The following is a 27,004-nucleotide window of genomic DNA, read 5'->3' as shown; positions in this document are numbered from 1 at the left end:
TATTTTTTCCAGAGCTCTCCAGATCTTTAAAGCTGTTCTTATCCAAATTTATGCCTTTTAAAATTGTTAGTTGGAAAAGCTCCTACCAAACTTTTTTATTATTATTATTCTTTGGCTATCATAGACTAACACAGCTGTCCTCCTACTTTGTCTAAGAAACAATATGTTTCTTTATCAGCATTTGGTTTGGAAAGGAATAGCATAATTGCTTGTATTGTTTATGATCATCCCAACACCCCGTTGTTGTCTCTGTCCTTACATACTAATGCAATGGTTTTAAAAATTGCAAATTCTCTTTGGCCCAGAGACAAGAGTAGGGCAAATAAATGCCTGTTTCTGCATTAATTAGACATAGGTTGCTGATTAGGACAGAGGACAAGACTGGTTTTTGAACAAGGCCACAGTTTCAGTGTTTGGCATCTCCAATTGAAAAGATCTCATGTATCAGGACTGGAAAGACTTCTGCTGGAGACCTTGGATAATGACCACCAATCCAATACATATGATATGCTATGTTGCATCCCTCTAAAGGGGTATTTAGCCAAGGTTTTGTTGCAGCAAGTTACCCATAAATTTCCTATTTATCTCCAAGAAATATCATAAATGCTTATTAGCTAATAAAATAAGCTGTTTAACTGTATGAAGGATATGGCTTTCAATAGGTACTAATCATTTAATCTATTTAATTAATTCTAATTTAAAGCCTTTGGAATAGGCATTTACTCCAGCTAGCTCTGATTTTGAAAGTATATAAACAATATATTAAAAACAGTCAGTACGATAAAATGAAATAAACAGGAGCATGCAGTAAAATGACATGACAATAATGTAGCATTCTAGTATTCTACATTAGTGTTTCTCAATGTTCACAACTTTAAGATGGGTGGACTTCAACCTCAGAATACCTCTGCCAGCATGAGGAATGGCTGGCTGGGCAGTAATCAATATGAAATTAAATGAAATATTTCATAAGATTTGGCAAACTTAATGAGAGGGCTGTGTGAACATGGTAATTACAGCAAGCCCAAAAAGTAATTTCCTTCCATTTGTCTCCAAGGATTGCTCCATTTAAGAGGTATAGTTCTAATTTGTTAGTATACAGCAGGAGTATCAAACTCTATTTCATTGAGGGCCGCATCAGGGTTGTGTTTGACCTTGGGGGGCAGCTTGACATCACTTGTGTTGGAGGCGCCTGTGGTGGCCCAAGCGCTCTGCCACTGAAAACGGGCTCCTGATTTCCGTTTTTGGCTGGGATGGCCTTCTGCAACCCCCTGCCAGCGAAAATTGAACTTGGGAGGGATGCATGGTCCTTTGCTGTTTCCAGGGTGGCCCCATGGGCCGGATTCTGCCCATGGGCCTTGAGTTTGACACCCCTGGTATACAACACCAAACAAAGTACAGTTTACTTTCATTTTCTACCCTTAGAATGGCACAGCTATAATGGAGGAGGCAAATCACCTTTTTGCAGATCAGCAGAGGGATTTTAAGTTAAGGATGAGATCATTTGTGTCTAGTCTTGAACTAAAGTTAGCTCCTACTAAAATCTGAGTTTAAGGATGATTGTTAATCAGCTTAAATCACTAATTTTCTAGCTCCTGTCATATTCCTTTGCTCTGAAATTTTACCTCTAATATATTAAGCAAACATTTAACAGCAGAAGAGAACACGTTCTTGAATAGAACCTGTTTATTACAATATGCCTTCAGTTTGATGAAACTGAACATAACTAACTCTTCACTTGGTCCATCTCCATTAAAGACCCTACTGCATTTAGTGAAATTGTATAATATTGACCAAATATTAGTTCTTTCATCTATGTTGCCTATAAAAAGCTAAAATCAAAATTTATTGTATAGCTCTAGCATCTACATCTCTTATATCTCATGCCGCAGTTTTCCAGGAGAGTAAGGAAACATAATGAGGTGATAGTAATTGCCATCTATAAACTGGAAATCTGGCAGCAATCTTTCTGGTATTTTTTTTTCTTCTTGGCAGCTTTTTTTTTTTTATATATATTCAATTGCTATGTTAGTGTGAGGAGATAGATTTCATTTGATTTGTTGTTATATCAAGATATTTTAAACCCTAACGCCCACAATTCATTGCAGTTAGGCATGCTGGTAGAGGTTTTTAGTAGTCAAAATGCAAAACATCTGGGTAACACAATGTTGCCTACCACTGCAATACGTAATTTTTGGGTTAGTTAATTTTACTATCCATCTGTCTCTTTCAGGGATATGTTGCCTATGCCATCTTCAATTCATTTAAAAATAATTGTCTCCAATTTATAATAACCAAAGTAGTAAAATAAAATATATATTATAGCATAAATTAGCAAAGGGCAAACTTATAGAAAACCATTAAGTACAGAAATTGTGTACATGTTAGATGCAATTGTGCCTAATTTTTCATAAAATACTTCTCAAAGGGTGTATTTACTATTTCATTCATAAATCTTGCAGTAAATCATCAAGATTTAATTTTTATAGGTGACAGCAGCAGTAACTCCCAAAGTAAGTATGTTTATTGAAACTGGGTTATTAGTACTTCAACATATTACTTATATTTAAGAGAAACTGCATTAAGTAGGAAAAGAGACAGTTGGCAACTGATGCTTTAGGTGCATTTTCACATATTCCAAAGCATTGTTCAAAGTTTGTAATAAAATGCTTCTGCGCAGTCCTAATTATAAATAATAACTAGTAAATTATAATCAGTAAATACAATATTTATTGGTTTACAGAAAACTGCCAGAAAGCCAATCTGATATTATTTCTATTTGTAATTTGAAATAAAGAAATAATAGAGTTGTGATAATCATTTACATGAAAAACAAGCTTGGAAAAAAGGTACCTGTTATGCCTTGAATGGCATCCATACTCAATAGCAGCATATTTTGTTCTAGTGGTTAAGGGACCAGCTAGAAACCAGGAGACCTTGAGTTCAAATCCTGCCCAGTGGTGGGTTGCCCCTGGTTCGCACCGGTTTTATAGAACTGGTAGTAAAACTGACGGGAGGCTCCGACCACCGACGTCATCAGAACGCTTCTGCACATGCACAGAAGAGCGCATGGCCACGTTGCAAACTGGTAGTAAAGGTAAGTAGAACCCACCCCTGATCCTGAAACCAGGACTTTGGACCAAACACACACACTCACACCACAGGGTGGTTGTTGTGGAAAGAAGGAGGAAGGTGTGTTTGCCACCTTGAGTTGTTTGTAAAAATAAAGGTGGGATACAAGTAAATAGTGGAACTATCAGGAAGATTGCAAGTCTTTCTTTGCATGCTTAAACATACTTCTTTAATAGAAGAAGCAAGTTTAAGTGAGACAATAAAAGTGAGGTGAGATAAATAAACTAATGAAAATTGCAAATAAATTTTGAATACATTTTAGAAAAAGTCTCCAAAGGTTCATTATTTTTCTAATTAACGCTGACTATACATTTTGTTACTTTTCCGCTAAGCAAATTTCTTTGTACTTTCCTCTTTTTTCTTCATATTTAATCTGCTTTCTTATGATGTTAATTCCTTGTGAAGCAAATAAAAACTATTTTTGTTCTTACCTATATAATTATTTTTTATTTGTATGGTTTTATCTGGCTACAAGAAATTAGTTGGTCAGACTCGGAAAATATGAGAAACATTATTAATAACAGCATGAAAAAGACCACTATAATAAAAACAAATGAGAACAACGGCATAGAAAGAGCTCAGATATCTGCTAAAGATGTTAAACTATTTTAAATAGAAGGCACAGAGAGACATAACATTACAGGAAGTGAATGGTATCTTTATTCTCTTAATAAATGTTCAGCCCATGATTCAGAAAGTAGAGAATTATTGTCTCCTAAGTGGCTGTAGTTAGAGGTTTATTTATTTATTTATTTATTTATTTGTCAACAAGTACAAGGAAACAAGTAACAGTATAGACATAGACATGGACACATGAAAAAAAATTGGTACAAATAAAAGGAAATAAATAAGCAAAACATAGCCATAAACACATAAAATGAGTACATATAAATGGGAACAGTAGGACAAGGCACACCTGTGGGCACACCTGCCATTGCCAGCTGTTCTTCCAGGTTCTGTCATACGCATGCGTGCCAGCCAGCTGGTCTGGTGTGCATGTGTGCAACGTAACCAGAAGAGCAGCTGGCCGATGCACATATAGTAACACATATAGTAAAATTTATTTTTTTTCGCTTGCTCATTGAAAAATGCTAATCATCTTTAAAATGTAGCATGTTTATATAGTAAGTGATTTCTGCCAATTCCTCTCCTGTCACTGTTTTGATATTAGAATTTATCAGAACTGATAATTAGTTGTACGTTTAGCATCTGAAATATTTTTAGCATGTAATTTCATTGCCTAACCTGAAGATAACATATATATGCCAATGTTAGGATCAGTAGAGGGATAGTTATTGCAGGGTACTATGTCGCATTCTAAAGAAATATAGCAACAGAACAAGACAGTAGTAACTGGGCTGAAAGACTTTTTGTATAATTTTGATTAAAGATTTTCACATAAGATAACCATGAAATTATTTAGAATGAACTTAAGAAAGAAAGAGAAATTAAATTAAAAAAAAAAGTAGAAAAGACAGTGCAGGTAAAAAAAAAGAGAGAAGAAAGTGACTTCTGATCTTCTTTACAGCAGTTAGAAATTCATTATTTCTCCTCTCTCTTTAAAGTTACAATTTGGTTCTTCCCATATTCAGCCCTTTTTAATCAGCAAATCCTTAAATCACCAATTCATTTTTTCCATTTGCAAAAAAAAGGCTATAAGACAGGGGTATCAAATTTGCAGACCGCCTTGGTCACGTGTTGGCCATGCCCACCCACATTTTAGCGAAGGGGGGAATTTGCAATACGTTGCGTGACGAGAACATAACGCCATGAGTTTGACACTCCTGCTATAAAACGTTTCCTTTCACCATCTTTCTGCCATCTTCCACCAAGTTCTGCCATCTTCACTAACCATTCCTCCATTATGGGTATTTCAGTATTTTTCCATCTTTGTGCATATAATAATCTTGTTGAAATTATCATATACAAAATCAACCTGCCATAAATCTTATCTAACTGGCTGACTATAAGTCCTAATAAAAAAAAGTTATGATTTGATTATTGATCTTTAAAATTATTTACATTATCAGGGTTTTTTTGTTGTTGCTTTTTTGCAAGTCTGCTGGGCATGGTAAAATGTCCCCCTTCATGTTTTCACATTTCCAGCATTGATTAGAAATACCTTTATATATCCATGATAATTTCTTGGAGTCATATACTAATGGTACATCATTTTATAAAATTTCTCTCAAATTGTAATACAGTGTAATTTCAGTAATTTTATCTAATTCTCTCCCAAGTCAGGGAGACAATTTTTTTAAAGTAAAAAGTAAAAAAAAAACCCTAACCTGACTTTTTTCAAACAATTTGAATATAAAATACTCTTGTGCTAAAACTCATAATAGTACACAGTATTTCTATGATCATAAGCAGTTCTAATTCACTGCCAGTCACCCAGAATCACAAGAACAGGATAGTCAGCCATATACATGGTTTAAATAAATAAACAAACAAACAAACAAATAAGCAAATTTAAGAGACGTTCAGTCAAATTAATTTTGTTCAAAGTACAGAACGGGGTGGATTAATTCTGACTTCAGTGCTAGGAGTCACCACTATTTTCCTAGTTTTGCTTTGAATCGAGCATTAATTACCCTAGTAATAGTTCAAATGGAGCCCACTGTCAAACAAATTTAAATCTTTATAGCACATTGTTCACCTGTGAAAGTTTCCAGAAATACCCCATTTCCAAATATGTTGGGTTTTTCTTTTTTGTAAATTATAGGAAATGTAAGAAAAAGAAACGTCCTGCTAATTATGATTTTCCTTTTATAGATTACACTTATGCCTTCTTTGCAACATGTCCCAAGTGCCATTTGCATGAACTCTACAGGTTCTTTGCTGTAACAGTTACTTCTCAGACTGATAAAGTTTCAGAAGACAGTTCTGTAAACTCCAGTGTTATCAATGAACAAAACCATCACTTTGCAGGTTGACAGAAAAGCTGTTAATAGGAAGATAAAAAAGGCCGTGTCCTAGTATAGTTTGGAATATATTGATTTATAAGTGGGAAAGAATTTAAATTACTGGAGTTCTTGTCACCCCATCCCTTTCTTATCAATCAATCTTACTGAATATTTTTTGCAAGAATCATATTGGAAAAGTTATTTTTAGTTCAGTCAGATACCAAAGTACCTGCCAGTGACTTAAAGATTCTTCAGAATTGTGTACCTTTTTCTCAATTTGCACCTATTTAAATTTTCTCTTTGTTTTTCTATGAAGCATGAATTACAGAATGAGCTAAAGCTAAAATTAGAATGCACTAATTCTAATTTTAGTGCATTTGTTTAATGTTTCTAGAATTTAGATCAGTAATCCCCAAACTCCGGTAAATTACCCAAAATTGAGTAAGAACGATTTTTCTTTCGGTAACGACACACAAATCCACTACCCAATCACAGCAGGTGCATTTAAATTGATTTAAAGTATTTTACTTGCATTGGGTAAAAAGGACTTTTTGTTGGGTAATAAAAGAAAACATTTGGGAAACACTTGCCTAGAAAGCTTGGGTCCTTTTATCTGAAATGCTAGCCTAATGAACAACACCTGATAGATGGAAAGGAATAAGACAGCAAATAAAAGGTTTCCCAGAAGCAAGTTCTAAAATGGGCAAATAAGCAACAAAAATTTTGGGCACAATTATGGTTGTAAATTAACCAACCAAAGATTACAAACTGTAGCTCAACCAAAGATAACAAACATGGAAGTTGTAATCTGAGGGCTGAGTTTGTGGTTAACAGTTGATTTTCACAATTTGTTTTTCCGGAATAAAACCCACAAAATCGATTGCTGAAAGAAAAAACTTTAATTAGCTGTTTTCTGTTGCTCAAACAAGGGGATGTTTTCAATCTTATTATCAAAAAATCAAGGCGTGAAGGGGTTCTCATGCCCTCCAAGGTCCCTTCCAACTTTGTTACTGTTTTTTTAAAAAAACTGTTAATTCCATCTTCTCATTTATCAACAAAGGCAATCACCACCACTGCCACCACAATAATTGCAATTAATTGCAAAATAGTTTCCTACAGATGTTGGTGCCACAGGAAACTGCTCCTCCCTCAAGAGAGGTGCTAAATTAAACATTGACCAACTAAAGTAAACAAGGAAGTTATTTGTCAGAGCTCTCTTTTTTTATACTATGGTCAGAGATTTTTTACAATATAAAATTTTAACCATTTTTTTTGTTGCAAAACAAAGACAAATTTACAGTAGTATTATATTCCAAAAACCCATTACAAAGCTACTTCACTCTGTCCCACCAACAATTATGTGACTAAAGATTTACACATAAAAAACCCTTCATTTTGGTCTTAGTTAAGGGATCTCTATTTCTGATGTTTTAGGATACATCCAAGAGGATTACATTCTCAAATTCTACTCTTTCCATTTCCCTTTTCGCGCTGTGGGTTGCTTCCTTTTTTCTTCCTGATCCCAGAAAATCCAGTAACGATTTAGAGATAGACAGATGCTGGTCTTGGCATTTGCTGGAAGATAAAAAACTCAGCCGTGCATCACAGGTGATTTTATGATGGTCTTGGCATTAACAAAGGGTTAGGTGCTGCGAAAAACCCAGCAGTACTTCACCGGTGAATATATACTGGTCTTGGCACCCAGATGCTAAAGCCTCGTCAGGCCAACCCTAAACAATTAGATAATAGAAATGGACCTATACATGTTCCTAATGACATATTTGAAGATTAAGAATATAGTCCTTCCCCAGCCACTTTGGCTTCCTTTCAACGCTTTTTCGGTGTTGTACGATTGAATCTCCGGCATCACTCTTATGCCAGCCCAAATACCCAACTCCTGTTTATTCAGTGAAACACTCATTCTTTCTTGCAAGGGACATTCACACATCTCTCAGCGCTCACTTTACATTTACCAGTATCAGCTTGGCAGATGCAGGTGAGGCCTCTTGACTCTGTTCTGGCACCAAAATTGTTGTCCAAGAAACTTTTACCTAGCATGCGAGCCCAATGAACCATATAAGATAGGTGGAAAAAGAATAAGACTTTTATCTGTAAATAAAAGGTTACCCACTTCAAGCTCCAAAATGGGCACACTTCTGCTAGAAGTAAACCCTCCTTTTATATAATTTTGAAAAAATGTACATTGCCCTAAATCAATAATAAAAATAAAAATCTAGCCTACATTTCAGTAGTCATGGTAATAGAGTTCAACCAAAAATTACACGGCATGCCAAGACCTTTATCTTATCAATAGCATTCCTATACAAAAGCATTCCTAAGTAACCTGGTACCGGGATCTTGTCTATTATCTTAGTGGACAGGCATTCTGGTCTGGCCTCCATCTATTGCTATCATCCCTGCCTAGGTCAACCAGTGGATAACCATACCATTAGATACAAAGCACCATCCCCTGATATTATTACTATATGCTAAATAATAATTAACATATACGTTAAAATGGGCTGTCCCAACACACTAATCTTGGCTTTCAATCAGGAATGACTGCAGTAAAGTTCCTACAAAACATACCATGTTTTTGATTATTCTAACAAAAATATAACAGAGAAAATTTCATTAATGTTTCTACACATTAATGTTGCACGTATTCTTACTGAAATACCATTGTCTTCTTTCCTATAAATTATTAGTTAAGTCTTGGGTAGACTTGAAAATGGCTTCTGTAAAGCCCTCGACCTTGTATGCATTTTGAGAAATGTGTTAGATAACAAAGAATTTGTCGAAGCTTTGTAATACAGACAAACAGACCCTTACTTTAAATTATAATTTGGGCCATCTGTCCTCCTCCCCTCCAGAGGGAGACAAAACCTGCCTGGTTTTATGAGCCTTTTTTCTCCTTTCAATATGGCACCTTGGTGCTCTCTTCTAGATGGAGGTCCCATGTTTGAGGCCTTCTGGTAGGCCTTGATCTCTGCAGTAACAATATCCTTATTTATATCTTTCTTCTTCTCAAATCCTCAGCACAAGTAGATGATTAGGTTTCAGTTTCTCTCATAATTTTGCTTGAATGATTGCTGTCAGTCTCTAATTAGATGATTCCACTGCCTGCTTCTTCCCTATACCAATTTTTTTTTTGGAGGGATTTCATATTAGGAAGTACTTCCATTTTGTTATTGCTGCATTATTAGTAGCGCACTGCAGGCCTCAGCAGGTAAAAATACGGTTATGCTCTTACGTTTATGTGCCTTTTTTCTTCTGATATAGTAATATTTCCTTTGCTCTTAACAAATGATAGTAATGAACTAAACAGACTCAGTTTATTTAGAACAAATGGCAACGTAACCCTGTTTTGGATGGTGATGATTGTGATTTGATAGTGGCTGGCTCTGTAATTTTTTTTGAAATCATGTATAAAATACTATTATGCTGAGTTCTGATATCACAGAATCATAGATTTGGAAGAGCCCAGTCAGGCCCTCAAGTCAAGCTAGTGCAGAATTTATTTATTATTTCTACTTTGCAAAAACAGTATTTTAAAAATATCTTTCTCCCCCCCCTTTGATATTTGTGAAAAAGATTAATGGGTATATTGTGGAATAAGTTGTAATAATGAACAGCTATTTTCATGAAGGTGATAGATAAGTGCACATAATTTTGCTGTACAACTCTTTTTCTCTTCTTTGGAGAAATATGTAAAGATTTGTCTGTTGATCTAATGAAACAGCTTTTCCTAATTTTAATTTATTGTGGTTTTATGCAATTGATTTTTGCATTAAGCTATGTTTGCTTAACTATTCTTTATTGAATAAACTAGAGTTGGCTGGGGTCATACATCATTATAAGCCAAAATTACATTTTCACTTAACATGATATGGGAACCGGTCGTTAATAAATTATTCTATATTTTTATATTCTATTGTTTCTAATAATTAAATATATATTGCTTATATTTTATTTCATAATCCATGACTAACAATATTTGCTCTACATGAAATGATATAAATTGAAAAGGCACTTTAATCCTCAATTTATATTATCATACAACTTAATTTAGAAATGATTGTGAACATTTATTAATATAATGAACATGAAATTAAAAATCCATCAATTTGGCTCTCCATTTTCTGCTTTTTTCATACAAACACAGACACCTTTTTTTACCAGAATCTTCAACTGTTATTTAATTGGCCTATACAATATATTAAAAATGGTGCTTCCTATTATAGGAGAATGACTATTTCAAATAATTAAATAGATTCAGTCTTTTCAAGTCTCACATTGTTGCTGTGGATTCTTATCTCAGTTGTCTCTATGTTCATTTCAATTTCTTCCAAGGAAGGTGGCAGCATATAAACACTGAGGTATGAAATACTGCTTATGGAAGGCTTAAATTATCCCCCTAAGATTTCTTGTTGAACAAAAGTTTGCTAAGATGATTTTTTCAGGAAGTTTCTGAAGTTTCTATTTAGGGATTGGAGGAAGGCATAATGGTGCAGCTATCCTAGACATAGCATTTAGAGAAGACTGTTTAAAGAGGTTTTTTTAAAATTCCACCTTTATTATTTTTATAAATAACTCAAGGTGGTAAACATACCTAATACTCGTTTCTCTTCTTATTTTTCCTGAAACAACAAACCTGTGATGTGAGTTGGGCTGAGAAAGATTGTCTGACCCAGTTAGCTTTCCTGCCCAAGGCAGGACTATAATTCACCATCTCCTGGTTTTTAACCTGGTGCCTTAAACACTAGTGCAAACTGGTTCCCTAATTAAAAATCAGAATCAGTCAAGGTTTTGAAATAATTTAAGATGTTCAGTCAAGATTTTAATCAAGGATTAAAACCAGACATAAAAATCAGCTATTTATTTCTTTTCTTAAGAGACCTAGATGAACTATAATAACTAATTCTAATATATATATATATATATACATATATATGTACATATACATGCACACCTATATAATTTATCATATTTATTTTGTCCACATATTTGTCTTCAGACTGAACCTAAAATATAAATGTCACCAAAATAAGTCATCTTTTTTGGAAGATTGTTCTGTTCTCCATTGCTAAATAAAGAATTCTGCAGTTTTCCTAATAAAACATTTTTATTCATTTGAAATTAATAAAAGTATGGATTAATTGCAGAATTTGAATTTGGGATTACAATATGTAAAAATAAGAACATGCCCTGTGTTGAGTCAGATTATTGCTGAGTTGCGTCAGTTAAGGATTCCCAGGGGATCCTTAACTGATGATACATATATCTCAGTTGGGATTCAAAAATAATGAGGTAAGAGGTAATTAATGTAATCTTTTAGTCAGATCTTTAAAATTAACTACAAATTATTAATAAATATCTGAATGCCTGTAAATGTATATACATTTCTTCTTGAAGAAGTGGAGGGTTCCCCCCCCAATAACATTGATGCCAGATATTTCGATAAGTACTATCAGTCACTCTATTAAAGTTAAGATGCATTAGTTTATCCTAGTGAGAAGCAATCTGGGACATTCTTTGCTTCATGATTAATATATGACTTCTTAAATTATTCTTAAATCGTTAATTTTTTCCTTACCCAAACCTAGGGCGAGGTAGTTTGGTGTAGTGGTTAAAGTGCCAGGCTAGAAACTGCCTTAATTCTAGTCCTGTCTTTGGCCAGTCGTTCATTCTCAGCCCTAAGAAGAGGCAATGGGAAACCATTTTTGAAATCCTGTCAAGAAAACTGCAGGTACTTGTCCAGGAAGTTGGCAGGAGTCAACACCGACTCAAAGGCGCATGTCTAAATACACACACATACACTACACATACATACAAACATACATATATATACACACATAAATGTCCAAATTTGCATAATACAATGCTTTTACAAAATGATACTTGTATTCCAAAATGTATTGTCCTACTTATTTATTTATTTAAATGATTTCAGTGGCTGTTCATATTACAGCAATAACTCTGGGAAACATACAGAATTAAAACAGCAACAATCCCATAATCCAAATCCACATTGTCCAAGATTCAAACAATAGCCCCACTTAAAAAAAAAGAAGCTTGCCCAACTGGCTTATCCAAATGCTTAGGGGAATCACTAGATCTTCAATTCCTTACAAAAGATTAACAGATTTGGTTGGGGCCATCTGGACTTTGAGATGCTGTTGAACAGAGAAGGCACTGCCTGATTCCTCAGTTCAAAAAGATGTCACTGCTTGATGGAAAGGACCTGAAGCATGTTCTCCCTACTTGATCAGTTGGTGTGAGCAGACACTCTTGAAGGCAGGGCAGATATGGTGCAACAATATATTTCATTAGCTACATTTGAAATTCTTTCTTGAGATCATAAAGACTCTTGAGCATCATTGGTGACATATTTGCCCTAATAATCTCCCCTGCCTCTGACCTAATTGAAGAGCAGAAGCCTATTGGCTGGAACTCTTCAGAAATGTTTTTTCTGATTTCAAACTACCACATTCTAACTGAAATTCCACCATATACATAAAGGAATAGCCTGCTAACTGAAGGGGCCTGGATAAGCGGAAGGAAAGTAAAAGTAAACTAAGAGAAAATAAATTTACTATTGTGTGTCACAGGGATAGGCCTAATAGTTTCTATAATTTTGCAGATCCTGACAAGCTAGATTTCTTAGGGAGTATTTCAACCGTACAATCTTTTTTACTATGATACACAGTCACTAGACTAAGTGCTCATTAGTAAATGAATATACAGTTTCAGGAGAGTTAGGTAAATACAGTGCTGCGATTTCTGCCCTGTTTTATTATCTCTTAATAGTGTAACAACTAAGCAATTTAAAACCTCCTGGTAACATGAGAAGTACAAACTGAAGCTGCAAAGATTAATCAACAGGTGACCCTGTAATGCTGTTCACTAATTAGAAGAGCATATCTATAGCCATGGATACTCTTCTTGATGAAGATTTAGGGTGATCAGAAAGAGTGCAGTGAACTGAACAAAGAAATGGGAAGATGTGAGGTAATATCAATCTATTTATATTGTTTTCATTCATCTCCGTGAGCAATAATTGTCATCTTTCTCTTTTCCAATTTAATACATCTACTGAAAGTATATAGTGATAGTGATTATCACAGGTGTATATCTGTGTGTGCATGTATATAAATATATTCCACAGGAAAGTTTATGGCCAATGAAGTGTGCAAATAGTTAACTTTGCAGTCCAATTCTAAGTAGTCAAGGTCCAGACGATCTACCAGATATTTGGCTGACTAAATTTGTACCAAATCCAAATCCTGCACAGTCCAGAAACAGTGTGTGAATAATTATTTTGGAACTCTTGTATTGTATTTGGTGTGTAGTAAATAATTTAGGACTAATCTTAATCTGTCCTGTTCTTTCCAACATTGTAACCATTTTTCCCATCCATTTGACATTTGAAAGTGGCATAGTCCAGCTCTTCCCTTGCATCATCTCTACTTTGCTCTGTTTAGGCTGTTCTGCAGAAATTTGTTAATAGATCTTGGGTTCAAAAGCTATAGAAATTATTGATACCAATCCTCTCTAGCTCAAACTTTATTAAAAATGTTTTTTGGGTTTTTTGATGTAAATTTTGGGAATATGCTAATGCTTATGTTAAGGATACTGCAAGTTTCAAATATTCCAAAGAGAAAGTTAGGAAATAATGTGCTAGACTTAATAGCACTGCTTCTAGGGAATGAAAAATGTTAAAAAACAAAAGGCTTGTAAAACTGTGTTTTATACAGTTTGATTAATAGTGTCTTTAAAAAAACCCTTTCATTCAAAACAGCATGCATTCTAATTTTATATAAAAATGGAACTGTACAAATCAATATTAAACTTACTATTAAAAGCAAATGGGCAGAGTTTAGGAATTGTCCCACCTTACTTTGACACACTTTTCTCTTTTGCTGAACTATAGTATTAGAAATGGCAATGTTTGGGGAAAAGGGGGGGGGAGTTAGCTACTGTAGCTGCAGGGTTGTATGTATGTTCTTCATTTCAAATAGATCATAGTTGTACACTTCTCAATAAGATATGCTTATATAGCCACTCCAATTAATTAACCATGTTTTTGCATTATTAAGTGTGCTATCTAATAATTCTCTCAGTTGAAGCAATATTAATGATAAAATATTTTTTCTTTAGAATTATCTATAAACTGATTATGTTATACTTTTGGTTTCTAAGATTTCCTCAAAAAAATTCAGTTATTTTTGAAAGCGGCAAATCACCTTAGCTAAAGTGAAGTTGTGGAGATCTGGTTGATTTTAAGCAACAATTTTTTGTACAATGCCGGACCCTACAATATTTCATCCTATTTCATCTCTTATGATTTGGCAAGAATTTGTTTGTGCTTTACTGGATAATCCCATTGAAAAATCATAGGCAAATACCTGACACTTTACAAAATGCCTTTTATCAAGGTCAGGTGCAAAGAATCAGGACTACACATTAAGTTCCAGTTCAGATGATTTATTGCCTATACACAAGAATCTAATCAATGGTCAGCACTAAACTGGCTCTAGACAAGAATCAACAGAATTGAAGAGGGGAGGGGGCTGGACTTGAATTGCTTTTAAAAAGGCAAAAAGTTTAAATTTTGGTATTAAACCTGGGATGCTTAGATCTGGCCCATGGGGCCGATCTGGAACATCAAAGGACCAGCCCGCGGTGCCCCTGCCAACGAAAAAGGAACTGTGTGCGGCCTTCCCGAGCTCCGTTTTCGGCTGCGATGGCTTCCTGCAACTGAAAATGGAGCTCCATTTTTGCTGGCAGAGCACTCGGGCCACCACAGGAGCCCATGACATGAGTGATGTCAAGATGTCCACACTCACCCTGGCCCACGCCCACCCCAGCTCTCCAAGGTCAAACTTTTATGCGGCCTTCAATGAAATTGAGTTTGATACCCCTGCCTTAGAGTGTTGTATGTGTCATCTATGTTCTGTAATTGTTCCTTTCTTATACCATCCATGCATAATGGATTAATAATTGGGGTTTTGTGTGTATGAAAACTATTGCTTCTCGGCTCCGAATGAGATGGGTAATCCCAGGCTTGTTCCTCAGACTTGTCTGAACTTTGGTCTATAGAATTGGAAATAAATGGTGAGGCAAAGACAATAAATTCCACGAGTCTGGGAAATTCAATTTTTGTATGTTCTGTTAACAAAATAATGGAATCTAGATTCATGGATGTGAAGAGTACTGTAAATCTAATGAATTTTGAACCATAAAACTAATAAAAGAATCCATTGCAGCAACATTATACAGACAATGTATACCATACATATAAATCAGAGGAACACCCATTTTATATATAACTTTCAATCTGAATTATTTCATACATTTTCCAATGCACTGTTTTGGTCCTTGTTTTCTTTCCATTTATTCAAGGAAACAATAATCACAAGTTTCCAATTATCAGGCACTGGTGCAGTCTTCACATGTTAAACGTCAACTATTCCATAAGAAACTATAACCATATTTTAACATTTGCTTAGATATCAGCATGCATATATATATATATATATATATATATATATATATATATATATATATATATATATATATATATCTTTATTATTTTTTAATATTCCCAAGATTTTACTATTTTTCAACATTGCCACAGCATTTATATTAGAGTTGTACAAAATGAAGACAGAATATAAATCAAATAAGAATAATATATAATTATTTTAATCATTTTTTTATTGAACACTAACTTGTTTAGCAATCATTTTAATTCTTAAAACGTATCATGGTTCCCATACAAATTACAAAAATATTTCCAGCATTCTCTTACTTCAGTTCCATCCAAAATAATTCATTATTTTTATTTTTAATTATGTTAACTCTACTGGAGGCTCTGTGTCATTTTATTCATTTACCTGACACCAAGTGTAATTTTCCTTTTTTAATCTTAATCTTTCTCAGTACATTCTTTGCTTTTTATCTTTCTCTACATGTACATTATCCAATATCTTTCTCTCACCCTATTTCTACAGCATTATTTTTTCTAAACTTCAGCCTCTTTGCTGTTAGCATTTTACCAAGTGTCCTTTTTCATATTTCTTTACCCATATCTTTAGCATATGCTTTAGCATATGTTTCTTAATATAGTGATTATACATCTCTCCAGATCAGTGGATGACCTTTCACAGTGACCTCATTAAGATGTTAAAGAGCTATAGGGAAAGAGCCAAACTCTGTGACATCCCATATAGAAATAGCCACAGATGTGACAGCTACTTATACTTCTTACTGAAACTGATTATCAAGATAGAAGTGGAGATGGTTGATAGTATCAAAGCCAATTGAGAAATCTAAGAGAAACAAAAGGTATGTGCAGTTTATTGCACTCAGGATATTGCTATAAAATAACCAATATAAAATACTGTACAGATAGAGATAGTCCTTAATGTATGACCATAATTGAGCCTGGAATTGGGTTGTAAGTAGTTGTTGTCATTAAGGGATACCCCGATGTGACTGCTTCACTCAGTGACCACAATCCCATTTCTTTCTGTTCCTGTTGTTAAATGACTATACAGGTGTGTCTCAAGGGGTGGGAGAGGATTTGGGAGGCATAATGCCCACCAGTTGCAGGTTGCGAGGAGGCCACAGCTGGCTAGGCCAACCAGCATATGTGCCATGTCTCTCCCATCTGCCAGTGCCGAGATGCCTAGGCCTTCTGCCTGCTCCACTGAGCCCAGAAGGCCTCAGCTCGCTAGGGCCACCAGGATGGGGTCTCCTCCCTCCCTGGCTCTCCCATGAGGCGTGGGCTTTTGTTCTGGGTCACCACTTCTGGAAGGCCTCTACCAGCTAGGCCAACATGTGAAAAGTTGCTATGGGCTGGAAGGGCTCGGCTAACTAAGTACACCAGCACACAGATCACCTACTTCCCTCAGCCACTTCTGAGAGGCCTGGGCCTTCTCCTTGCCCCCATGACTTGGTCCACTTACTTTTCCCTTTCTGTATACTACTGATAGGTGCACCAGCGAGTGCAAGGCTCAGCAATCTTTCTCAAGGCTAGCCAGGAAGAGGAAGTCAGCCACCAGGATTCGTGCATACTGATGGGCCAAGTCATTCAAGGCCTTCTGAGTGTGATGGGGCAGAGAGAAGGCCTATGTCTCTTGGGAGTGCTGGGGAAGGGGGAGGCAAGAAGCCCATTCATCAGTGGACCTATCTGGCTGAGACCCATGGTGATGAGAGTTGCAGAGTCCCACTATCATAAGAGCGGGGATGGGTCAAATGCCTGGATTATGATCATGTAACCATGGGGGGGGGATTACGAGGGTCAGAACTCAGGCAGGAGTCATAAGTCCTTTCATTCAGATCCATCATAATTTTGAATGGTCGCTGAATAAATGGTCATAAGCCAAGGATTACCTGTTCTTAGTACTGAAAAATACAGTATGTGCTGCCAACAGACAGGATATCTAAACTTGTTTCCATTTGGTCTTAATCATATGGTCCTTATCTATATGCAGATTCCCAGAATTTTATAGAAACTTGCCTTTGTTTAACTTTGGTCAAACCAACCAACTTTGCACTCCTTCCTTTTGGTACTAGCAGTCTTTATATTTAATTAATTTGGATGTCATAGGATTTGATCTCTCTTCAGTTTTTCTTTCTCCTATCTTAAATACTTTTTGTTGAGGCTTTAGCAAACCACTTTTGTAAATCAAGTAATAGTCACTATTCAGGTCATTCTTTTGGGTTGTCATTTCTATTTTCACTATCATCTTATTTTATAATCCATATTTTTTCCAGTATTGAAACAGTTTCTTTATATTCTAATATTTCTGCATCAGACAAGATTTGTTTCACCTCTTTATCATATAGATCTTCCATAATATTCTCTTTTACATCATTTCACAGTACAATTATTTTAATTTTACATTCCACATTCCATTTTGCAAGTTATCTTAATACTAGAATAAAAATGATAGAAGGCAGCACCTTATTAGTTTCTTATACCTTTCTTTTTTATTAAAAATATCTTTTTAAAAGAGTTTATTTAACTTAACATATACATTTATCTTCATTCTTGCCTAATCCCTAATATATAATTCAACAATTCATTATAATTTTTCAAGCTACATTATTATTATTTAAACAGTATTTAAAATTACTACAAATGTTACATAAAACAAAAGACAAAATCTCTACAATAGATTGGGACCCTGCATACGTGAGAATGATTTGGGAGAGGTATTTCATGCATGAGTACAGTACTTCTTTACTATGTTTAAAATAGCCCAACTTTTGTAATTTGGGGTCTGAATTCCCCCACCCTCCCAAGTCCTGTTGCGTTAAGAGCAGGGGTGCTATTCAGCAGGTTCTGGAGAACCGGTAGTGGAAAATTTGAGTAGTTCGGAGAACCGGCAAATACCATCTGTGGCTGGCCCTAGAGTAGGAATGGAGATTTTTGCAATATCCTTTCCCTAAGAGTGGGGAGGGAATGAAGATTGCAGTATCCTTCCCCTGCCATGCCCACCAAGCCACGCCCACCAAACAACACTATGTCTCCCAAGCCATGTCCACAGAATCGGTAGTAAAAAAATTTTAATTCCACCACTGATTAAGAGTTACATTAATGTTACCAAGAGGATTCTTTAGAGCAGCAGCATTTTATATATGTTTCAGGCTCCTGTTAAAGTATGACGTATGCAATACTATATTACACTGGGTAATCATGAAAAATATTTATTAGCATTTAATAGCCACCAAAGCAAATTAAACCAAAGTTTTATTACCTGGGAGTACAATTTCTGATAATGGAGTAACAAACCAAAAAATTGTTTTTTATATTTTTATTGAATATCACAAAAATGTATTGTGGAATGTGTGGCAACTGTAGAATTCTGACATCTTAAGTTTTCTATTCGTCTGTATTAAAAGAGGTGCTTTCCAAAAAGGAGACGTGCATATGACACTTAACAAGTTTATATTAAAATTGTAATCAGAACTAAAATAGATGAAGAGGTTGGTTTGATAAAAGGGTTCACAAATTCCATTAGCTGGTGATTTACCTGTTTTAAATATGTGTTTAGCTATTTCATCGCCGACCCTCTGGAACGACCTCCTCTCCTTCCGCCGTGAATTGAAGACGTGGCTTTTTCATCAAATGGACTGACCTGTTGAGGGGGTTTTACATTGTAATAATTTTAATTAATTTTAATTGGATTTTAACTTATATTTAATTCACCAGGCGGGCCTGGCCTAATTTTCTCCCTCTTTCATAAAAGATTTTTTAATTTTTAAATATCTTTTAGTATTTTATACATTCAATTTTAAAATTGATTTAAATAGTTCGGGGTTTTAAATTTGTCGGAGCCAAAATTATTTAATTTGATTTTATTCTACTTTTAAATTTTGTACGGATGTGTTTTATTGTTTGGCTGTGCACCGCCCTGAGTCCTTCGGGAGTAGGGCGGTATAGAAATCGAATAAAATAAATAAATAAATAAATAAATAAATAAATAAATAAATAAATAAATAAATAAATATTGTTGAATTTTTTATCTTGTAAGCCGCCCTGAGTCCTTCGGGAGAAGGGCGGCATTATAAATTGCAATAAAATAAAATATAAATAAATAAATATAGTAACATCATAGTTTGTGAGGCATGCGAGGCCTCCTTCTGGTCTTCGGAGGAAACTGCTGGAAAGCCTTGTGTGGCCAACAGCTGTTCACAAAATGCCAGGCCAAGCATGCTTGATCAACAGTAGGAGCAAGAAGATGGCAAAGGTCAGCTGGGGTGGTAGAGTGCAGGGTGACTTAAGGACAGAGATGGAGGAGATAGACAGGTAGGGGTTGCCATCAATGTAGACAGGTTGCCAAGCACCTCAATTTTGATTGTGCGACCACCGAGGTCGCTTTAACTTTAATGAGGTCCAGGTGTATATACCATAGGTTCAGTGCTGTTGTAACTTGGAATGGTTGCTGAACAATTTCTGTTTATCTAGAACTCTGTCCCATCTCTTCTTTATGGTACATTATTTATTAGAGCTACGGTATGCAAATCTTCCAAAAGAGGTGCTTTGCAAAAAGGAGAAGTGCATATGAATCCCTTCTCTGAATAATTAAAACAGTGGCATCTTTTTCCAGGTTCATGTGACAGTTTCATAAGTTCGTCCTGGCTTTCTCTGTGTGCATAGTTTGGAAAAAAATGTCAGTACTTTAATGATTGAAAGAGAAGTGTTTTGTATGCTATCCCCTACACTGGATTACAGAGTACCACTTTGGAAGCTTTTATACATTGTTATGATTTATAGAATGAAGTAGGATCAACTGAGAAGGTACTAGGAAAAAATGGTCTGGTCACTCTATCTACCTTTAATGATGATTAAATATTAAGATATCAGCTGGAGAAGGTTACTATAAATAGCATACCTTACTAATATCTGCAGATCTTAGTTAAAGATAAATATATTGTGAGGTATTGAACAACTGGCAAGTTTTCTGGATGCAATTGTACTTGATTTGAAAAAAATAGCTACTATATATTTCTGGCATATGCCTATATCTTTCAATGCTTTCTAGTTTCTCTTTTTTCCCTCCTATGTAATATAGCTTAGTGTCTTCCTAGCATGTTTTTTTGGATAACTTTGTTCCTAGGAAAACAATAGTTTTTTTTGCCATAAAAATCTCATCTAAAGCTATATTCTAAAGCTTTTTTCCCCCCTTTGATTGTCAGTAACATCAGTTTCAGTGACAATTTGTTAGGGTTTAAAACAATTTTCCTAAACCTGATGCCCTCCAGACATGTTGGAATTTATCTCCAATAAAACAACTTGAATGATGGGAATTGTAACACAACTGAATAGTACTAGAAGTCTTTGGAAAAGACTGGCTTAAAATATCCAATTGGTACTAAGTAGTGGCTTTAAAATATTTAAATGGCATTTCATTGTGTTGAATAACATTTTTGTTTATCATTTCAGCTATGAAGTCTTACATTCCATTTTTCATTCTTCTGTGGAGTGCTATTGGAATTTCAAAGGCTGCCAAAATAGTTATTGTGCCGCCAATTTTGTTTGAAAGCCATCTATATATTTTCAAGACCCTGGCTTCAGCCTTGTATGAACATGGCCACCAGACTGTTCTGCTTCTGTCTGAGGGCAGAGAAATCCCTCCATCAAGTCATTACAGACTACAGCGATACCCAGGGCTCTTTAATACAACCACCTCAGATGAATTTCTTCAGTCCAAAATGAGGAGTATCTTTTCTGGGAGACAAACAGCGTTGGAGCTGTTTGATATTCTGGATCACTATTCCAAGAATTGTGACATGGTTGTGGGCAACAAGAAGCTCCTGCATGCCCTGAAACAGGAAAAATTTGACCTGCTACTAGTAGATCCTAATGAGATGTGTGGATTTGTTATTGCCCATATTTTAGGGATTAAATATGCTGTTTTTTCCACTGGCCTTTGGTATCCAGCAGAAGTAGGTGCACCTGCACCATTAGCATATGTCCCTGAATTTAATTCACTCCTCACAGACCGTATGAACTTCCTAGAAAGATTTAAGAACACTATTGTTTATCTGGTTTCAAGATTTGGAGTCAGTTTTTTGATTCTGCCAAAATACGAAAGGATAATACAGAAGTATAGTGTACAGCCAGCAAGGTCCATGTATGAATTGGTTCATGAATCCAGCCTGTGGATGCTATGTACTGATGTAGCACTGGAGTTTCCAAGACCTACACTACCAAATGTTGTTTACGTGGGAGGAATTCTGACCAAACCAGCCAGTCCTCTACCAGAAGTAAGGTTTGCTAAATTTTATTGTTATAAAAGCTTGTACAACTTGGATATTATATGTGAATAGTTTTCATACTTACTTATTCTCATGATCGGGTTGTTAGCATATTACTTTATTTTGTTTCTTACACGTTCTTTCCTCTGTGGTCCTCTTGTAAAAACAGCTCCAGAGAATTTGTGGGAGTGCTTTTGATTTGGAGGAAGATGACATTGAAGACATCAGAAAACTAATGAATAGAATTTTTCAACCAGCTGCTCACCACATTTACACATGAAGTCGAGAAACATCTAATTCCAAGTGTAGTAATCAACACAGGATAATTTACACTGTTTGATATTTTAATAATTTATATTTCAGTAAGTTTAAAAAGCAGAAGAGCTTCAAGCCAAGTTAGTAAAAATTGATTGATTGGTTTTCACTAAATCTGTGAAAGAGAAGTTTAAGATTGTTTAACTATATGCTAAATCTCTTTGTCATTAAGACAAATTATTTGTTTTAAAATAGCGCAGTGAGTTGTAATTTGAATGGTGTAAATCACAAGGATTTGTTTGCTTTCTTTTGGACCTGAGTGTTTTTGTGTGATTCAGTAAAGGATCTTATATTTTTAAAATAATGTGTGAATCACATAAATCATTGAAACATTGTTTGCAGTTGTATCAGTGTATGCTTTTTAAATAATTTTACTGTACTTTAAAAATGCAGTAAAATATCAGCTAAAGAGTGCAAACAAGCATTTTTCTTAATCATCTTTTAGAGGTAAATAATTATATAAAATATAGTTTTTAATAAACTCCAGAAAATTCTGACAATCATGTCAGTGCAGTCTTGCTTTTCAGCAGTTATCCATCATACTTTTCTTGCCATTTTTTTAAACTGTACCTGTTTTCTGCATTTAACCCACTTGCAAAAATTTTCTCTTTCATCTCTTGTGAATAGCAGCTGCCTGTGTGCTTGCTCTTCATTGTTCAGGTGCTGAATGGGGAAAGAGAAATAAATACCTCAAACCCCCCCCCCTTACTTTGGCAGTGTTACTGAATGTTCTGATATTTCTTTATTCACTCTGAAAGCGATAAGAGGTCCAAATTATAATAAGTAAATAGGAGAATCTTAAACTAAGGAAAAATATCACAATTTAAATAAATTAAACTCTGCTTTTAAATCTAGTAATATGGAGTATATGAATATAAGGGGGAAAGTTTGGAAATATTAAAGAATGCAAACTCCATTGAATTGAGGTTTCACTGTAAATTAGTACTTATTTAAAGATTATACATTTTCTAAATTGTAGGTAAATATTTTTTTAGCTTTTCAGTTATATTTTTAAAATGTCTTTTTTTAAACTGACAGAGGATTATAAGAGAATGATACAGTGTTTGCAAAAATGCACCTAAAATGTTCAAAGTCAGAGGGATTTAGACTCTGCAAATTGAGCTAAGGGATTCAGGTGGCTTGCAGATCACCTATGTTTTGTTTAATAATAAAAATTAATTCTAAGCAACAGTATTTTCAGTAAGATTGATGCACACTTTTAATAGTTAATGTATTTTACTAAGCTGAGTTAAACATATGGAACCAGGGGAAGCAGGACTTTGTCAAATTAAATTTGTCAGAATATTCTTTTGCTAACTTTTTGTGAGAATGAATTTTATGAGATGGTTCTCCTACTTCCTGGTCAGGTCTGAATTTGGAAAAAGTCTAATTTTTTTTATTAATTTTTTTATTAATTAATTTCAAATCTAGCACAAGGGGATCTGCCATGAATTCATCTCTTTTTATCATTACAAGTTATTAATATGGATGAATATATAAAAACATTTTAGAAATCACTGAAAAACCAGCCCTGATTTAATCACATAGGGGTGTGTGTGTGTGTGTGTGTGTGTGTGTTGGTTAAAGGAGCCTTGGTAGCACAGTGGACTAATGCACTGTTATTAACATCTGCTGCTTGCAATTACTGCAAGTTCAAATCCCACCAGGCTCAAGGTTGACTCAGCCTTCCATCCTTTCAAAGGTAGGTAAAATGAGGACCCAGATTGTGGGGGCAATAAGCTGACTTTGTATAAATATACAAAAGTATGAAGGCTATTGCTTAATGCATTGTAAGCTGCCCTGAGTCTCCGGAGAAGGGCGGCATATAAATTAAAAAGCAAAAAAAAAAAAAAAAAAAAAGCAAAATGTTCTGTATGTATTGCTATCATATAATCCATGGGTAATGTTCTTAACCGGGGAAGCTGAATCACAAATGAGACCTGTAAAGACATAGAATTATTCATATGCATACTCCTGTATGTCTTACACCTTCCCTCTCCAAGGGAACATAGTTATGATAGCCATTTCCTTCAGCACCAATGAATCTGTTGGACAATTCCAAAACATTGACATTTCACTATGATGCAAAGGGAATTGAGAATTTTGGATCAATAGCACAGTGGGAGAATGAACTAGGGGTGGGTTCTACTTACCTTTACTACTGGTTCACAATGGGACCACACGTGCTTCTGTGCAGAAACTTCCTGAGGATGTCCGGGTCGGTGGGCGGAGCCTCCCACCAGTTTTACTACCAGTTCTTGCTAACTGGTCCGAACCGGGGGCAACCCACCACTGGAATGAACAGAGTACTAGCAAATATAACAAATTTCATGAGTCAAGCAAGACTTGAATAAAAATGGAGAATACAATATTGTAAAAGTTCTATATTTGCCTGCCTGCAATGTGTACTCATCCTCCTTACTGAGCATATTGTGCTTCTGGAAAAAAACTGTCAATTAAGAAGGTATTTTATTTTATTTTATTTTATTTTATTTTATTTTATTTATTTATTTATTTATTTATTTATTTATTTATTTATTTATTTATTTATTTATTTATTTATTTATTTATTAGTTTGATTTATATATGCCGCCCTTCTCTGGAGACTCAGGGCGGCTTACAATGCATTAAGCAATAGCCTTCATACTTTTGTATATGCCTGCTTAGTAGGGCTTTTTGAGGCCACCCGAGCGGTGTTCTATTTTATACAAAGTCAGCTTATTGCCCCCACAAACCGGGTCCTCATTTTATTTCAGATTCAGATTTCTATACCGCCCTTCTCCTTTCGGACTATTTTACCTACCTCGAAAGGATGGAAGGCTGAGTCAACCTTAAGAATTGAATTTTCTTTCCTTTTCCTTGTTTTCTTTGCATTAAACCCACATTTTTAAAAAGTGACATTGCTAAGAAGATGCTGTTTTCTTCAGCACCAAACTGGAAGTGATAGACATCACTACCTAGCTATCAGAAAAAAATAGGTTAAGTCTGTTTATATTTTTACAGAAAGTTAACAATGAAATTATATATTTACACAAATATCCTTCTGTGAAAATCTTACTCAAACAACAAATGGTTTGAGTAAAAGTTCAGCGATAAACACAAAAACTGCAGTTTGTTACTAGGACAGTAAAAATTTCTGGACACATGGATTGCTACCATTTGTCAGATGAAATCAGGAGACTCAATGCCTTTCTGTCAGTGAACATTTTCTAAACTGGGACTCGGATAATATCGAGCTTAGATAGCCATCCAGCGGCCCTGTTCCAAATGGCCAAATCCCTCCTCAATAAGGAGGAGCCAGCGGATCTCTTAAATGAGACTCTGAGGCAAATTTACAGCATTTGCTAGACAGTTACCCAATTTTGGTCAGAGGCAGATCCCTTCAGAAGCAAATCTACCTCTGTGACAACCCTCATATTCCTCTGGGTGGATGGTTATTTATTATACCATGTAGTAATTAGTAAAACTATAGTAATGTCATGAAGAAATACTCCTTTTTCAGAATATAGGGAAAACAGATACTTAGAACCAAGAAGAAATTTCCTGACAGACCAATCAGTGGAAAGACTTGTTTCAGAAGTTGTGGGTGCTCCAACTCTGGAGGTTTTTAAGAGTCTGGACAACCATTTGTCTGAAATGAATGGAGTTTCCTGCTTGTGCAGGGGGTTGGACTAGAAGACACCGAAGGTCCATTCCAATTCTGTTATTCTGTTGCTGTTCTTGATGAAGTTATTATTAAAGTTTATTTACAAAGCATACTTTATTTGGGGGCTTGAGCAGGGTTATAAACTTTATTAGGAAAATAATGAAAACAGGCTGACATACTTCTAGCCTACTTCCAATAGCCCCAAAGTTTTTTTTTTTAATCTTGGAGGAAAAAAGAGAGGAATCACTTGGCGTCCTTATGTTTAGCTTACATTTTGCTTTGCCATCTGAGTAATGTAGAATAAATGAGAATTGGATTGGAGAGGTGTGAGGTGGGATGGGATGAGATGAGATGAGATAGTGGGAGACTGGGCTTGAAAAATGAATGGCAAATGTTTTATTTGCAAGCCAATTCATTACATTTGTCTGTCTATCTATCTATCTATCTCTGTGGTGTATGTATTAGCACACCATTTTGCTGCATTAATGGGAATAATAAGCATAGCGCTTCAGAATCAAAAATGATACCAAATAATACAAGTTTGAGAACCTATGTGGTCTCAACTACAAGTACCAGCATTCTTTGCTGTTAGCTGTCCTGGTTAAGAGTTATATTTCACTATGTCCCAGTGTGAGATTTCCATGGAAACAGAAAATGAAAAATCCTTTTGTAATAATGTAATATTTCCAAGTCTTGTAGCAGAAGCATCAATGAGCCACAAGGATTTTCAGAGGATATTTTAGCTAAGTGATATATAATTGGTCTAGGTGTGGAGACATGATAATGGATTTTAATAAAAGTTTGATTTGATCTAAATTCTCAATTTGATTTTAGACTTTATTTTTATATTTATGTATTTATATGACGATTGAACTGAATCACTTCATATAAAAATACACCTCTACAATTAAATACTCAGGGCTTCGTTAATAAATGCTAAAAGCCATATAAAATCAGGCATATTTTAAATTGTAGCCATTTGTACATTTTTAAAGGAGATAATATAAATATATAATCATTGTACTTTCAGATTATTTTCTAAATTACATATTAATTGCAAGTATCTTTTTCTATAAATGATTTGTCACAAAAATATTAGGAAATAGTAACTGATGCTCCTGCATCTCTGATTCCAAGAGCTGAACAGAGAGCGTTTTAGACATTGAAGCTCAGTTATGTTTGTATTTGCGTGCTTTGTTTATCTGAAACAAAGCTCAGTATTAGGCACCAC

General features: G+C 35.0%; 1 protein-coding gene across 1 annotated transcript in view; it reads left to right on the top strand.

Annotated features, from left to right (window-relative positions):
• Nucleotides 1-27,004, top strand: part of UGT8 (UDP glycosyltransferase 8) — a 73,467-nt gene that overhangs the window by 25,492 nt on the left and 20,971 nt on the right. Inside the window, exon 2 of the mRNA XM_070948846.1 lies at nucleotides 20,998-21,821. Within this exon, the coding sequence (XP_070804947.1) occupies nucleotides 21,000-21,821 (822 nt within the window). The 5' untranslated portion in view covers nucleotides 20,998-20,999. The remainder of the gene's footprint in view (nucleotides 1-20,997; nucleotides 21,822-27,004) is intronic.

The sequence above is a fragment of the Pituophis catenifer genome, unplaced genomic scaffold (genome assembly GCF_029215685.1).
Source record: "Pituophis catenifer annectens isolate HBS135680 unplaced genomic scaffold, rPitCat1.0.hap2 SCAF_8, whole genome shotgun sequence".
NCBI lineage: Eukaryota > Metazoa > Chordata > Lepidosauria > Squamata > Colubridae > Pituophis > Pituophis catenifer.
This window is presented reverse-complemented; position numbering and strand designations above follow the sequence as displayed.